Consider the following 16,496-nt stretch of genomic DNA (forward strand, 5'->3'; position numbering starts at 1 on the left):
AAAAAAGGGAAAACCTGGGACTAAAATTTAGGTTCCCTGATTCCTGGACAGTGTTCTTTCCACTAACTAGAAGAGAATTTCAAATACAAATATATTTCAGAATATAAACAGATAGACAGATTATGTATATACACAAAAATAATTATTTCAGCAAAAATTTTACAACATATACTTTAATTTTAACTATGAATAAGTAATGCATTTCTTGTAATATTGCTTTGTGTTTCTAGGTGGTAAGAGAATGAATTTCTTTCTTCTGAAAGAAGACAGTATGTGGAGAGCAAACCCCGTGCTCAAATCTTGTGCCATTTCTTATTATCCACTTTGGCTCCTTCCTACACAGGCCCAAGAGAGAAGGCGTAAACCATCTCTCACACAACCCTTAGAGCTGCGCAAACTCTATCTGCTCTCATCACAGTAATTGCTCAATATGCACCAAGGATTTAGGTTGTTAATGGGAATATTATGAATTGTTGAGCTGGGGTAGCTACAGAGTCCTAACCTTCTCAAAAAATAAAAGATTACTATAAGACTTCAGATTGCTGTTTTCTTGATATTTGGATCCTAACAGTTATCTATATACCACTTAGGTCAAAATCTCATGCTGCGTCTTACTATTGTGTCACCTTTTCATGAAAATTAGACCTTGTTAGCCAAACACAAAGAGAGAAGTACCAAAGAGTCTTTTGGAAAGGGAATCATAGTGATAGAGATCATATTTTTTTTCCTCTTTATCGCTGCATTCTAATTAAGGAGAGACAGATGGCATAGCAGAATAAAGAAGCCACTTGAGATTTGGCTTCCACCTAGTCCTGGAATTTTGTTCATATTCTCAGGATTATATAGTCCTAGGGTGGAAAAGAGAGAAATCTCAGGTGTCTTCTAAGTAACAGATTTAAGTAGAATTCTATTGCTTCCTTCACTCCCAACCCCTGACCCTGACCCCTATTCTGGGTCCTTTCCCTGATGGTACACTAAATCTAGATGTCTTGGCGTGAAATCTGCTCAAAGACATCTGGACCCATTCTTCCATTCTCCATATACATTGAGGAACTATGATTAGGCTAAGAAATGAATGAAATCCATAGAGACCATTCCTATGGCGTCAGTTTACAACTATTCTATTATATTAAAATATGTCTAAAATATTCAGGGAAAAATATTAATACTGCATACTCAGGAAAAAGCTAGAAATGATGAAAAGGGGAAAAATCCTGTGGGGACCCTTGGACAGGAGGTCCCATCCAACCCCATCACTATACCTTGTTTTCCTTTATTCCTTCCCTGCTACCTCCCCTCATTGTGACTTGTGGTGTGTGCCTGTATGGATGTTTTTGGTGTCACACAGCATTTCCTTCACTTGGCTCAGTTTGCCTTTTCCTTCCCTTTTCCTTCATATCCGCTCCAGACTGATCGCATAAATCCAGATGACATAGATTTAGAAAATGAACCCTGGTATAAATTCTTTTCAGAACTGGAGTTTGGACGCCCGGTAAGTGAGGCTAGCAGATTAACATATGAACATTAGGAAAACATCCTTGTGAATGACAAATACAAAAGTGCCAATAAAGAATTGGGTCGATGCCAATTACAGACCCTTTTTTTTCCATCCCACAAAGACAACTTGGGTTTTGTTCCTATGTGGAAAGTAATTATTCCCTGGATAATTTGGCTTAACTGCCAAATTATTCTTAATTTCTTGCAAATAACTGAAATATATTTAGATTTAAAACCAGAACATTTTGATTACTTCTCTCCATTAAGCATTTTATTTTGTTATTTATATGCCATTTTGATCCACTTGTATAAAAAGAAAATATATAGGTATTTCTCATTACATTCAGAGCTAGACTACCTGTAGAAAGCATTTGCCTAGATCATACTAGCTGTGTGACTCTAGGCAAGTCACTTAACCCCAACTGCCTCACCAAAAAAAAAAAAGGCATTTGCCTAGTGATCTGTGAGATAATCTTCCCAATTTACACATTTTCAGCAATTGTAAAGAGAGAGAAAAGAGAGCATAGTGTATTATCATTAGTTTTCCTCTCATCTTAATGATATTATATGGGGTATCTTAGGATTGAGCTTGTTAAGCAGATAGAGCATGAAACTTGGAGTCAGAAAGATGCCAGTTTGAATCCTGCCTCTGAAACTTACTAAACTACAATGCTGGGCAGGTTTCTTAACCTTAGCCTCAATTTCCTCATCTGTAAAGTGAGCAAAGCACTCACCCACCCCTCAGAGTGGTTGTGGAAATAAATGAATTCTCTAAATGATTGCAAATACTTCACATATGATTGTAATCATCAGCTCAGGAGTTTCACTCCTAGAAGAAGACCTTAGAGGTCCCATGCTATAGGGGGGGAAATCAATTATTTGAAAGTTAGAAAGTTCATTTAAAAACTAGCTCTAGAAATGTCATCTTGGCTGTGAGAAGGGGAAAATAATAACTCTCTGAACATCAATGTCAGAGTTGTGGTGAGAAAAGAACTTTGTATATCTTAAGGTGGTAATGTAAGTTGTTATGGTCATCCAGTGTCATCAGGGCTTGCCTGATCATAACTCTAGAACTGACTCCAGCTTTACTCAGAGAATACTTTTGCCTAATGAAGAGACATTCTATGAAATGTGTCAAATAGACTTTCCATGTGTACCCTCAGATACATTTTAAAAGAACAATACTGACATACATAGCAGTTCTATATATTAGGCACAACAGAGTAAAAATCTGTGTGCTAGACAGATTCTGAGTAGACATTATAGTGTGTTTTGCCCATTAAACCAAAGACTTTTTTATACAACTGGATCAAAATTGATTATCAATGAATGTTGTTTCTTCATATATTTCTATGAAAATTTTAATTTTTGGTGTTTTTTTTCCAGTCATATTGGCATCAAATTAATTGGAGAGAAAAAAAATTTCTCTCCTTGTTTTGTATTACATTTGATTGTCATTAATTAGGCAATTGATAAAATTAGGCAGATGTCTATCCTGAGACTAAGATCTCTCAGCATTTTTGTATGATAATTTTCTATCCTAAGTAGAAACTCACCAGCATGTAATGCACGCCTTTTCCTCTAATACATATTTCTTAAATATGCTTTGAATTCCTCTCTTGGCAAGTATTTGAAATGCTAACATTGATCTGATGAGTTGAGTGAACTGTTTTTTACTAAGCAAATCACTAACATTTTTGTCATGTTCTTGAAAATGTTTACCAGAATCTTACTCTTCCTTTCAGCCTACCCCCATTTGGCTACATTCATATCACTCTTTGTATGTATCTGATGCTGTCCACACGATTTCTAACTATGTCACCTTTTCCCCATGTTCATTCCTTGCTGCCATTGATTCTCCTCCATTCCATCTCTACACTTCTGCTTATGTCGTGCATCCACCCCCAGCCTCCTAAAAAGGCTCTGGATTATGGTCAGGACCATCCTCCTGGTGTTTCCAAAGAGGTAAATGAATCATTCTTTCTTCTTCAGATTATGATCATACAGAATACTGCTGTGATTCTGCACATCCCTATTTCACAATCCATTATTTAGTGATTTCCTATCATTTCTCTATGGCTAGCTTTTTGTCACTGCTTTATGCCCTGCAATATTATTTTCAAGAGAATTAATTATGTTGGGGAGGGGGACAATAGACCCAAAGGGGTTTGGTAGACAGAAAGGCTCATCAATACTCTGGATTCATGACAACCAAAAAAATGTCATCCTATTAAAGTTCATAGTATTCAGTTCAAAGGATGTTAAAGTCTTGTTGTATTTGTCCCTAGTCAGATGATACCTGGAGTATTCTGTTCAGTCTTGGGCACTGTTTTTAGGAAGGACACTGATAAACTTTAGTGCATAAACAAGATGGCAACCGGTATAGTAAGGAGACTGGAGACTACATCACAGAAGGATAGGTAGAAGGAACTAGTAAGCCTTTGCACACAGAAGAGAATACTTGGGGGGTGGGGGATGAGAATAGCTGTTTTTAAGAATGTAAAGGGATTTTATTTTTCAGTAGGAGGGGGAAATGGGATGGAGAGAATACAGATTTTTGTTCCTTGGAAAAAATGAAATTTAAAAATTAATTTTGTTTCTTCCAACATTTTTAAATTGGAGGGAAAAATAACATGAACTGCTGTTGTTTGGAAGAGGGATTAGACATTCTCTACTTGGGCCCATAACACAGAAACTGGAGCAAGTCGCAGACAGGCAAATTTAGGCTCAATGGAATAGGAAACTTTCTAACAATAAAAATTTGTCCCCAGGTGAGATGGAATGAGTAAATTCCCTCTCACTGGAGTTTTTCAGGTGTAAGCTGGACAGTTTACAAAAGATATTATGGTAGGGATTCCTGTTCACATGTAGTTTGGATTAGTTTGTCTTTAAGGGTCCTTCCAAATCCTAGAGTTTGTAATAATTAAGGTTTGGATTTTTTTTTACAAAAATGACAAAATCATGAAAAGTATCTTTCAATTTATAATATTCCATCAACTCAATCATTACAATGGATCCATAAAACAGCATGATAAAAAGAAATCCAGAAAAAATCAGTTACGGGGCATTTAAATGCCCTTCAAGGATCCAGCTTAAGTTATTATGACACTGTTTCTTAGAGTCAGATTTCCATGATTAAATCATTGATTAATCAGTAAGCTTTTGTTGAGAATATGCTATGTACCATTCAGTGTGCTAGCAACTGGGAGTACAAATACAAAAAAAAATGAAATAATCTTTATTCAAAGATACATTCTAGTGGGAAAAGCAAAATGTACATATGCAGAATAAATCAAAATAAATAAAAGGGTAGTTAGAGAGAGAGTAGGGCGCTATAATTTGGGAGGATTAAGAAAGGCTTCATGTAGAAGGTGATGCTTGAGCTAAGCCTTGCTGGAGTGGAAGTGAGGCAGGGGATTGAATTCTAGGCATGGGAAATGACCAAAACACAGAGTAGAAAAAATGGAGAGCCTTGTATGAAGAACAGAAAGAAGAAAAGTTTAGCTGGGCCATAGAATGTAGATAGGGGAATATATAGTGAATTTGGAAAGAGAGAGCTGGGAAATGAGATTGCAAAGAAAGGCAAAGTGAAAAATTCATATGTTATCCAAGTAGCAATAGGGAGCCAGTGGAGTTTATTGAGTAGAGGATTGCACTGAAAGAAAATTACTTTGGTAGCTGCTTCAAGCGTAGATTGGAAAAGGGGAGGGACTTGACGCAGGGAAATCAATTAGGAGGCTACTGCAGTCGTCCACGTAAGAGGTGATGGGGAGCTGAACTAAGATGGCGGCTATGTGAGTGAAGAGAAAGGATCAAATATGGAAAAAGCCATTGAGCTAGAAACAGAAAGATTTAACAACTAATTAGAGATGTGGGGGGAGGAAAAGTGAGGAGTGGAGAACAGTACCTAAGTTGTGAACCTGGAAAACCAGAAGAATGGTGGTGTTTTCTAAAGAAAGTGGGAAGTCTAGTAGGAAAAAAAAATGGATTTTCTGGGGAAAGATAATGAATTCTGGTTTAAACATGATACATTTGAGATGCCTGCCAGACATCTAGTTTTTATTGCCCAGGCGGCAGCTGGTGATGTAGGATGGAAGCTGAGGAGGGTGACTAAGGCTAGATAAATAAATCTGTGAGTAATTTACACAATGAGAAAAATTTTAAACCCATTGGAGTTGATGAGGCACAAAGGGAGAATATACTAAGAAAGAAGAGAATGGGGCACAGGACAAAGCCTTAGAGGGACACCCACAATTAGGGAATGTAATGTAGTTGACAAGCCATCAAAAGAGATTGAGAAGAAGCTATCAAATATGTAGGAGGAAAACCAGGAGAGGGTAGTATCATGAAAACCCAGGATAGTCAACAGTGTTATGAAGTAGAGAAGTCAAGAAGGATGAGGATCAAGAAAAAAAAATGATTGGATTTGTCAGTTTCAAAAAAGAGCATTGATAACTTTGGAGAGAGCAGTTTTAAGTTGAATAATGAGATCAGAAGGCAGACTGCAGAAGATTTGAAGGGAGTCAGGTGAAGAAGTAGAGGCAACAAGAACAGCCAAGTTTTTAAAAATGTGTTTTGTTTTATTTTTAAGGCCATTGGCAGATACTGATTAGTGTGGATGACCCATGAGGTCCCTTCAACCATTAGACCCTCTGCCACTAATGAAGACTGCAGCCCCTAGACTGACCAATATGTACATAATTTTATTCCTCACTAAATGATTCAGAAAGTGGGTATGGTTACAAAGGATGCACTTATAATTCAGATCATTTATACCCAATACACTTTTCAAATTTTTTTCCAATGGAAAGAAAGATCCTATATTCTGTGAGAATCAAAGACAGTTAGTAATGATCTGATTTCTGTGTCTATAAGCACCACCAAGGGTCACAGTTGTTGGACTTAAGAATAATAAAAATCTAACTGTTAATTACACATGGGCCTGTACATGTGCATATTTCTGTCCTAGCGATGGTAACCTGAAAAGAAGATATTTTCAGGGACTCTGATAAAGGCAAAATTATCTCCCCTTTCTTCTTCAAGAAAATTTTTGTTATTTTGGTATTTTTGGTACTCCGGTATTTTTTTTGGTACTTTTTTCTCTTGATCAGAACTCTGATTCCATTGGTATAGGGAAATGTCTGATGTAGAAACTTCTAATGATGCAGGTCAGCAGCTTATTTATAGCTTATGGTGAAGTGGCTTGTACATGATACACAGCTGCCCAACAGAATCGGAAACTGTGTTCCTGAATCCAAAGCCACCATTCCCCCCAGCCAGTATTCTGTACTGTCTTTCTTGAGAAATTATTTGATTCCATCAGTAATTTAAGAAAAAAATTCTCTAATAAAATATAGAAGTCCAAAAAATATATGGTAAAGATTGTAACTGGTCATGGAATATGATGCCATACCAATTATTGATAAATTAATATACTTATTATGTATCTCTAGATTCTAGGTCCAAAGGAAAAGAATAGAGACCTTCTAAGAAAGTTATTTATAGGGAAAGAAAAGGAGGGTATCCAAAGTTTTGAAGATTTATCAGAATGATAGTCTCTATGTACTAGATGTCAAGAGAGTATGATGTAAAATCTCAGAATAAAATCAATAAGCTATCCATCCCATCCCCATGACTCCAATCTGGTATCCATGTTTTATCTTCAAGTTAATTTCTAGTTTAACATTCTTGAATTCTTTTAACTTGAAAGAAAGCTATTTGGGGCAGTGGATAGAGCACTGTGCCTGGGGGTCAGAAAGACGTCAGTTCATATCTGGCCTCAGACACTGGCTGCATGATCCTGGACAAGTCATGTAACCCATGGCTCCCTCAGTTTCCTCAACTATAAAATGGGGATAATGTTAGCAACTACCTCTCAAGGTTGTTTTGAGGAATTGATGAGATAATATTTCTTATCACAATGCCTAGCATATAATGGGTACTATATAAATGCTTATTTCCTTCCTCCCTCTTATCCTTCCTTTCCCCACTCCTTCCTCCCTGCCTTCCTTCCTACCTTCCCCCCTTCATCCTTCCCTTCCTCCTAACCTAACTCTCTAGGTGACTTCCATTAAATAAATGTACTTGAGGAATTCATTGGCAGGGTATGATGAAAACCCTACCATTTCCATGCAATAACTATTGTTCACAGCATTTCTGGTCTTGATGAACTCAATTCAGTTTGCTTTTGGAGAAGTGGCAGCTTAATTCTGGCCAATTCATTAGCGGTTTTGCACAGGATTGCCTCATGGGCAGCAATGAGATGCAGCTTCCTTCCATGAGACATTGTGTCCTTAGAAAAAAATTAAGAATGCTGCCTGTGCTCTACTAGCCTTAGGAGGAAGTTCTTCTTCTCAAGGCTGATAGGTCTGACTTGACCATTCAGAAATCACAGATCACTTCAGGTGTTTCAAGAATGGTCTGAAAGTAAAGCTTTTCTTTGTCAGTCAAGGTTTGGGGTTGGGTGAGTCAAGATGATAACTTATAACATTAAGTATTATTCTGACAGCTAGAATACGTATCAGGTTATGTTTGGCATTCACGAGGCAACATGTCCTATTGGATAGACAGGCTAGTTTTAGGATCAAGAAGACCTAGGTTTAAATCCAACTTCTGGTGCTTGCTAGCTGAGGGACTCGAGGCAAGTAACTCAACATCTCCATGATTCATGCAACTACCTAAGGAGGTTGTCTTCAGATCTACATCGGCAGCTGGTAGAGTGATCCCACACCAGAAACTCTGTGCATTCTTTCTTATTATTAGCAAGCCTTCTGTCTAACATCTTGGTAAGATGAAAACAAGACTGGTTTGAGGTAAGAAGATCTGAGTTTGAATCCTCGCTCTACTGTTACTGCCTGTATAATCATGATTCAGCTGCTCTCAACCTAAGTTTCTTCATCTCTAAAAGGAAGGAGTTCAGCAATATTTCCTCCAAGGACCCTTCCAAATCAGTTGACCTTGTGTTTTGTAAAGTAGGTCTGATATTAAATGACTTGTATTTATTGATTTTCCATATTTACATGACTAGTTTTCTACTCTTTCAAGGTAACAGAAAAAGTTTATTCAATTTAGAAGATTATTTAAACTTATTAAACTGTGGACCAAAATTCTCTGAGAATACTTTCCTCTTGGGAAAAAGGAAATGCTCTCTTTTTCCCATTGCAAAGTAGTGAAAAGGTGTTCTTTAACAACTTCTTTTGTTTGTCTTCTGTCAAGATTCATTTCTTTTTTCAAATTTGGCTAATATTTTAAACATTTTATGTATTTATCTTTACAAGAATTAATCACCTCTATCTCCCCAATTGTACAATAAAATAAAATCCCTTATAACAAACACGCATAGTCTAGCCACACAAATCCCTGCATTGGCCATGCCCCAAAACGTATGCATCATTCTAGATTTTCGGCCTGTCACCTCTCTGGCCAGACTTGAGTAGCTTGATTTATCTTCAGTCATCTGGATTTGTGGTTTATCAAGATTCACTTCTTGTACAGTTATATGACATTCAAATAACTTAAACAGGCAAATCTTTATTCCTGTATAAGTGGGATTTCTCATGATATTCATGAAGGAATCCAATTTTATACTTGAATGTGGTGATCTAAGCAAAAACATGGTGTTAAATTTCAACAATTTACAAACTAAAATTAAAAATCTGGGATCAGTAAAAAATCTAACATTTTTGATAGAAACACAGTTCAATTATTTTCTGCTGAAAGTATTGATATGATAAAATGTATTAGTGTGATACAGTAGAAAGAACACTGGCTGGGACTCAGAAGACCCAAGTTTTAGTTCTAGAACTGATACCTCATTAACTTAACTCTTGACTTCTCTGGATCTCAGCTTCCTCATCTATAAAATGGCTGATCTCTAAAGACACTTTGAACTCTTAATATTCCATGACATTAATTTAACATGGGTAATTTTAAGTGATAAGAAAAATGCTTTTCAAGGTACAATAAACTACTTATCTATAATTGAGAACATGATGTACAAAGAGTAAAAAGGCTAAGATTTTTATTGATTCCAAACTTAAATGTATTTTTTGTGTAATATATAGTATAATTTTTGAGGGGCAACTAGGTGGCACAGTGCATAGAGTGCCAGATTTGGAGTCAGGAAGACTCATTTTCCTGAGTTCAAATCTGGCCTCAGACATTCACTAGCTGTGTGACCCTGGTTAATCACTTAATCCTGCTGGCCTCAGTTTCCTTCTCTGTAAAATGAGCTGGAGAAGGAACTGGCAAACCCCTCCAGTATTTTTGCAAAAAACAAAACAAAACAAAAAACCCCAACCAAATAGGGTTATAAAGAGTTGGACATGACTGAAACAACTGAACAACAATAACTTTTAAAATATTATAGTTCACATGATTGCCTAGGAATATATTATCCAGTCTATCTTTCTGCTCACCTTTTGGAAATTTTACTGATAATCAATTACTACATTAGAAAGTGGACAAGTGAAAAAATTAAAAGACAGAATTCAAATAATTCTGTTTTGCTCTATCTTAGTTGGGGTCTCAACGTTAACTATGGAACTCATGTCTAAAATAAGGATTACAAATTCTGTATCGATTTGAATTATTACTTCTATCTCCCATATCTGGGAAAATGGAATTTTCTGTTGTTTTGGGAAGGTGGGAGATGGGGGAATGTATGAAGTGACCACCAAAAATGCTAACGCCATCTTGGTTGGTGATTGTCACTCTGTTCTCTGCCCTGGTTAGACCATACCGGTGGTATTGTATACAGTTCTGAGGGCTACAATTCAGGGAGGACATTGATAAACCAGAGAGCATTCAGAGGGAGGCAGCTAGCATGGTGAAGGGCCTTGAGTATATGCCATATGACAATTGGTTGGAGGAGCTACGGTGATTTAACCTTTGGAGAAGAGAAACCTCAAGGGTGAACATGAGAGCAATATTTAAGTATTTGAAAGGATGCCAAATAAAATAAGATTAGATATGTTCTCTTCAGCCCCAGAGGCAGACTGGGATCAATGGTTGGTAGTTGCAAAGTGGTCAATTTAGGCCCAACATCAGGGAAAACTTCTTAACAACTAGAGCTGCGCTAAAATGGAAGGAAATGCTCTGAAAGGGTTTCCCTTTTTTGGAGGTCTTCAGAGAGTAAATGGATGGTCATTTATCAGGTAAGTTATAGTAGGGATTTTTTTTTCTGCTACTAGTTGGACTACATGTCATCTGAGATCCATTCCAACTTCATGATTGTGTAAAATACCTAAGAAATTATGGTTCTGTTCTGATGTGCATGTTGAAAAGTTAAACGTGTTTTATTGTTGCCTGCATCCTGCCTTTTTGATATTCCAAAGAAAAACAATCTTTAGAACTCCCCCCCCCAAAGGGCCTTCTTCTGCAAGAACTGAACAATGACTGCAAATGTCTGAATGATTTCTCACCATCTCTCCCCCTTTATTCAGTGAATAGACAGGATTTTGTTAATAAATTAGAGTAATATTCTTGACTAAATGAGCGATTGCTTTTCAAATGTTGTCAGATTTCCATTTTTCAAATAGCAACTACATTGTGGATTATTGGGTTATACTGTGTATTACAAACACAAGACTTTAAAAGGGAAAATATATGCTGATAAAATAGTATAAGCCTTTATTTTTAAACATATAACTTCCCTTTAGGAAGGTGCATTTTTTAATTAAGGTGAATGCTTTCTTTTCTTTGTTCCATGATTTTGATCATTTCCTTTCAGTAAAATTTATTTCACGAACTCAGGCAAGTGAACATATATTTTTTTCATTAATAGAATCATTATTCTGTTTTTACAGGCCTCTTTGTATCAGACCTCCTTAGACAGAAGCCTGGAAAGGCCCACTAGGTAAGAAGTAATTGCCTTTGCAGTGACACATTCAACATAGTTTTTATTTCTTTCTTGAGCACTTAGAAAGTAACTCCCCCCCATCTTGGTCACATTTGAATTTGAATCACTTGAACTTATGGCAAGATTCTGCACTTAGCTGGAGTGACAGTGCATCTCCTGGAAACAAATGAGGGCCTGCTTCCTAACCTTCTTTACTCAGAAGAATCAAGACCCAGATCTGCATTGCTGGGAGGAACTTTTTCAATAAAAATCTTCTGTCACTTATTTTGAAACATCTGCCCCATATAAATATATAATACTTAATAGTCTGTTCATACTATGGAAAGTAGTCGCTTTAAAATTGGTAAAAATGAGTCCCAGATAGTCACAATGAGTCATCACCACCATCATTATAGTAGGTGTCCACTGATCCAACCTCTTCATTTTAAAGATAAAGAAACAGAGACCCAATGATATTAAGAGACTTGCCCAAGGTCTCACAGGTAGTAAATAGGAGAACTGACATTTGAATTCAGCTCTTCTTTCTTTAAATTCAGCATCATTTCCACTGCAATGCCCTGCTGGATAAATTCTTGGCCATTTAGGTCTTCACACGGATATTTTGGGATTGTAGTAATGTAGCCTTGGTCCTTAGGACTAAGTTTAGTTCCTTCAAAAGGTAGAATTAATATTTTGACTTCCCTGAATAAAATCATGGTATAGGTGAAATTGGTCATCCTTTTTGCTTTTTTTCCCCTATTTTCCCTCTGCTCTTCCCTATTCTCCCAGGTCAGGATGAGGGGTCTTTCCAGTCAAGGAAGGACATATTTTGATAAATCATTCACATCAAGGTATTTGATTTAATGCACTACTAAGTAAAACTGAGTCTTTCCATTTTAAAATAGGATCACAGAGAGAGGGAAATGTTTAACAAAAATGAATAAATTGCTTAAGAGTTATGATTTTAAACTTGGATATGGGATTAGTGCTTCTTCCTCTAGGTAACTACCTATTTGACCTATATGTAAGACCAACATATTAGCATCAAGTTTTCAAAAAGTGCTCATTTTGAAATAGGTATGGTTCCTCCTCCCACCTTTTTTTTTCTTCTTTCACTTAGCTCTGCAAGTATAGCTGGTGACTACAGAAAAAGGAGGAAGAGTGAGCCTGCAGTGGGACATCCCCGAAGTGTGGGTGATCAGAATGCAAACAGAGCCAGCCCAACCCAAGCAGATCTCCCAGGTCCAAGCACGACCCTTACAAAATCTTTCACTGGCTCTTCTCCTTCTTCCCCATCAAGAGCAAAAGGTAAGACCACAGTTCTTTGACAACTGCTGATTTCACTGCATAGTTCTTGGTGAAAACAAGTACCAAGGTAGTGATGGCTTTTGTCTCTGTAGCTAATCAAATACAGTCTTGAGAATAAAATGTCTTGTGTTAAGTTTTAAAATAAGATGCTTCTTATCTAGGTTATTTCCTGCTGATGAAACATCAATTATTGAAAGGGATTTTCCTGTCTGCGTAATGTCTATTAAACATTTGATTTTAAGACTATCATATATATTTCATGAATAAACTCAAATTCAAAGTACTGTGTGATTTATTAATGGTCTGTTAATAAAATCATGTTGAAGTATTCCCATTTTGGGGAAACACTTTTGAAGATTCCTACAATTTCTAAAATTATCCCTGTGTATAGATGGGAAATAAGAGCAGAAGCCCCCCTAAAAAATACTACCAGGCAAAAATCCTCTTAAATTTTCAAATGTTTGATAATTATAAAATCTGGGACAACCTACTAGAAGGTTTTAAAACAGTTCATTGCAATCCTTGAAGTTGATCTACTCATTGCAAATACACAGTGGCATGTTTTTAAAGATGGCATCAATTTTTTGATAAATATCTTGCTTTAAAAAATGCTCAGTTTCAAAATTCAGTCTTGGTGTTCACAAATCACTGCGCCACATTTCTCTGGTGCCCAACTCTCTCCCCATAATCTTAGTACACTTTGCATCCAGGGAGATACATTCATTCTTTTGAGTCATCTGGAGACCATTGAATCCCCTGGGAAATAGAGCAGTGAAAAGACCTCCCTAAATACCCAATTTACTGCTGAGATGGGACTTGGGCACTGGGGAGCAATGCAGAGGTTGACGTCATGGAGACTTAGTCTATTTCCCCAGGGCTAAATCAGAAAGGTAGAGGTTTTTCAAACTTGTAAAGGAATATGACTGATTAAATAAGCCCTGAATAAGCCAAAATGCTGTAAGAAAAACAAAGATGGATTATGCTATGCATTAAAATATCAACCCCTGGTGTTTTTTCAGTCAGAGGATGATATTAAGGCATTGTGATAGTAGTCTAAGTAACTCCTAGGCATGGTCCTCCTAAGAAAAATGAGAATCCCCAGCCAGAAACCTGAGGATCATAACTCTACAGCTGAAACAGACCTTGAAAGCTGTCTAGTCCTATTCTCTATCTTACAGATGAAGAAACTGAGGCTCAGAACAGTTGTATAATTTGTGCAGTCACATAAGTAGTTAAGTTGCAAAACTGAGATTCAAACCCAAGTCCTGCTGTATTTGTTTTGCAGTTACTGGGAAACTACTTAGACAGATTGTCTTATATAATTTGTTGCTCTATCTTGTCCTTCATCGATGTGATTGAACATAAAGGACCAATTCCAAATTCTTTGAGTTGAATTTTAAGTAATATTTAACTCACCTTACCTGCAATTATGAGCTAGATTCAATATCATATCTTCTTAAGCCTATTAAGTGCATGCTACTGTTTTTGAATGTGAACGTTCTAACATTTGGCTTTATGTTAAAAATGGTTAATAATAATGGTTAATGCCAGTTAATCATAACAGCTCAATCTGTTGGTATGAATTCAAGTTTACAGACCTTCAATCTTTTATACAGACTATCAGTCTTTCATACAATTGCCATGCCCTGCTCTCAGTTTAATAGACACTGACGTTTTTCACGTAATGCACTTAGGAAAAAAGGCATACTGCTTTAACTTTTCATTGCTATAGATGGAATAGATTTATTAGTCATTGATTCTTTTTTTACTGTTTTGTTAATTTTATTGAATACATTCTAATAGAATTAGCTAATTAATTTTTAACAGTTCTTTAGTTTGTTCTAATTAGCACCTAAGCTCTCTGTGTACTGTTTCTAGGTTTAACTACACTAACTGCTTGCTCTGTTCTTTGCTTTCTGATACTTACTGACCCAATCTTTTCTCTTTGTGAACCTGTTAACTGCTGGAAATCTTTCTCTTCTGCTGGGCTGCTCTTTGGATTATAAGGTGGGGATATTAGCAAAGCATGTCCATCCCTTTACAATTATTCAGGGCACAGCCACCACACCTCAAGTGAGTTAGATTACTGCAGTCCATACAGGCAGCATTTGGATGTGCCAAATGATTCAAAGCGCACCATCAACTTCAAGAATGGTTGGCAGATGACACGGCAGAATGCCGAGATCTGGAGCAGCACAGAAGAAACCGTTTCACCTAAACTGAAATCCCGTAGCTGTGACGATCTTCTAAATGAGGACCATGATAGTTTCCCTGACCCGCAGACAAAGTCAGAAAGTCTGGGCTCTCTGTTATGTGAGGAGGACTCCAAAGACAGCTGCCCACTGACATGGGTCTCCCCCTACATCCCTGAAAACCGCACAAATGGCAGGTCGAGAATCTGGCATAAGTCAGCACATAATGCCCCTGGGTTCTTGAAAATGTACAAGAAAATGCATCGCATTAACCGCAAAGAGTTGATGAAGTCAGAGGTGATTTGTTCTGTGAAGTCCAGGATATTACAGTATGAAAAGGAACAACACAAGGGTATGCTGCGTGGGTGGAGCCAGTCCTCAACCGAGGAGGTGCCCAGGGACATGGTGCCCACACGCATTTCTGAATTTGAGAAGCTAATTCAAAAGTCAAAGTCCATGCCGAATCTGGGGGATGAAATGCTGTCTGCTGTCACCTTAGAACTGCCTCAGAATGGATTGTGTCCAAAGCGACGATTTTCTATTGAGTCTTTATTGGAGGAAGAGAACCAAGGGAGACATGTCAATCAGGTTAATGCACGAAGCTATAAGCCTAAAACCCTGGTGCCAATTCACATTGAAGTGACCAGTGATGAACCACCACGATCTCATATGGACTTCTCAGACAGTGACCAAGATGGAATGGTCTCTGACGTCAGTGACTTTGTTCATGTAGAAGGCTCATCCTTCTGCAGTGAGAGTGACTTTGATCATTTCTCCTTTACATCCTCGGAGAGTTTCTATGGCTCCAACCATCACCATCATCACCACCACCACCATCACCACCACCACCGGCACCTCATCAGTTCCTGCAAGGGAAGATGCCCTGCCTCTTACACACGATTTACCACCATGTTGAAACATGAAAGGGCTAAGCAGGAGAATGCTGAAGACTCTAGGCGACGGGAAATAGACTCTGGCCTTTCTAAGTTAGCCTTCCTAGTAAGCCCGGTGCCTTTCCGGAGGAAAAAAAGTGCTGCTCCCAAAAAACAGACTGAAAAGACAAAATCCAAATCATCTGTGTTTGATGCTCTGGACTCTGCCCTTAAGGATATATGTGATCAAATTAAAGCTGAAAAGAGAAGGGGAAGTTTGCCTGACAACAGCATATTACACAGACTTATCAATGAGCTGCTTCCAGACATTCCTGAAAGGAATTCATCACTTAAGGCCCTGAGAAAGAGCCCCATGCATCAGCCTTTTCCTCCCCTGCCTCAAGATGGTGCTGCCCATTATCTACCCTACCAGAATGATTGTGGACGATTACCTCCTAGTGCCTCTTTTCAAGACATGGATACAACTAACAACAACCATCAGGACAATGATAGTGCCCTGTGTTTCCAAGGTGGATTATTTTTTCCTTTTTTTAATCTTGTCTTGTGATTGAGGCAGCTACCTTTTAGTTCTGTCACTTTCTGTTTCTTCTTTCCATTTCATTCATCCTAACTACTGATACCATCCTTGGGGGAAAAGTGATGACAAGCTGATGCTTGTAGGAAGATGACTCATTCATTAAACACCTGACATTTGTCTGTCATTTTTGGACCTTTATGTGTATTGCTAAAAGTAAGTGTCAAGGCATGCAAATGTAGTAATTCCATCTT

At 37.5% G+C, this 16,496-nt stretch overlaps 1 protein-coding gene across 11 annotated transcripts in view; it reads left to right on the forward strand.

Moving 5' to 3' along the window:
* The window catches only part of SORBS2 (sorbin and SH3 domain containing 2), a 299,710-nt gene that overhangs the window by 229,303 nt on the left and 53,911 nt on the right, over positions 1 to 16,496 (forward strand). For 3 of the 11 annotated variants that reach the window (XM_078148138.1, XM_021007628.2, XM_078148142.1), the window contains 5 exons: positions 1,409 to 1,492; positions 3,406 to 3,462; positions 11,304 to 11,353; positions 12,456 to 12,643; positions 14,651 to 16,237. In XM_078148138.1, the coding sequence (XP_078004264.1) occupies positions 1,409 to 1,492; positions 3,406 to 3,462; positions 11,304 to 11,353; positions 12,456 to 12,643; positions 14,651 to 16,237 (1,966 nt within the window). The remainder of the gene's footprint in view (positions 1 to 1,408; positions 1,493 to 3,405; positions 3,463 to 11,303; positions 11,354 to 12,455; positions 12,644 to 14,650; positions 16,238 to 16,496) is intronic. The other 8 variants (XM_078148140.1, XM_078148141.1, XM_021007631.2 and 5 more) reach the window with 3 other exon arrangements.

This window comes from Phascolarctos cinereus, unplaced genomic scaffold (genome assembly GCF_003287225.1).
Source record: "Phascolarctos cinereus isolate Bilbo 61053 unplaced genomic scaffold, phaCin_HiC Scaffold_9;HRSCAF=440, whole genome shotgun sequence".
Taxonomy (NCBI): domain Eukaryota; kingdom Metazoa; phylum Chordata; class Mammalia; order Diprotodontia; family Phascolarctidae; genus Phascolarctos; species Phascolarctos cinereus.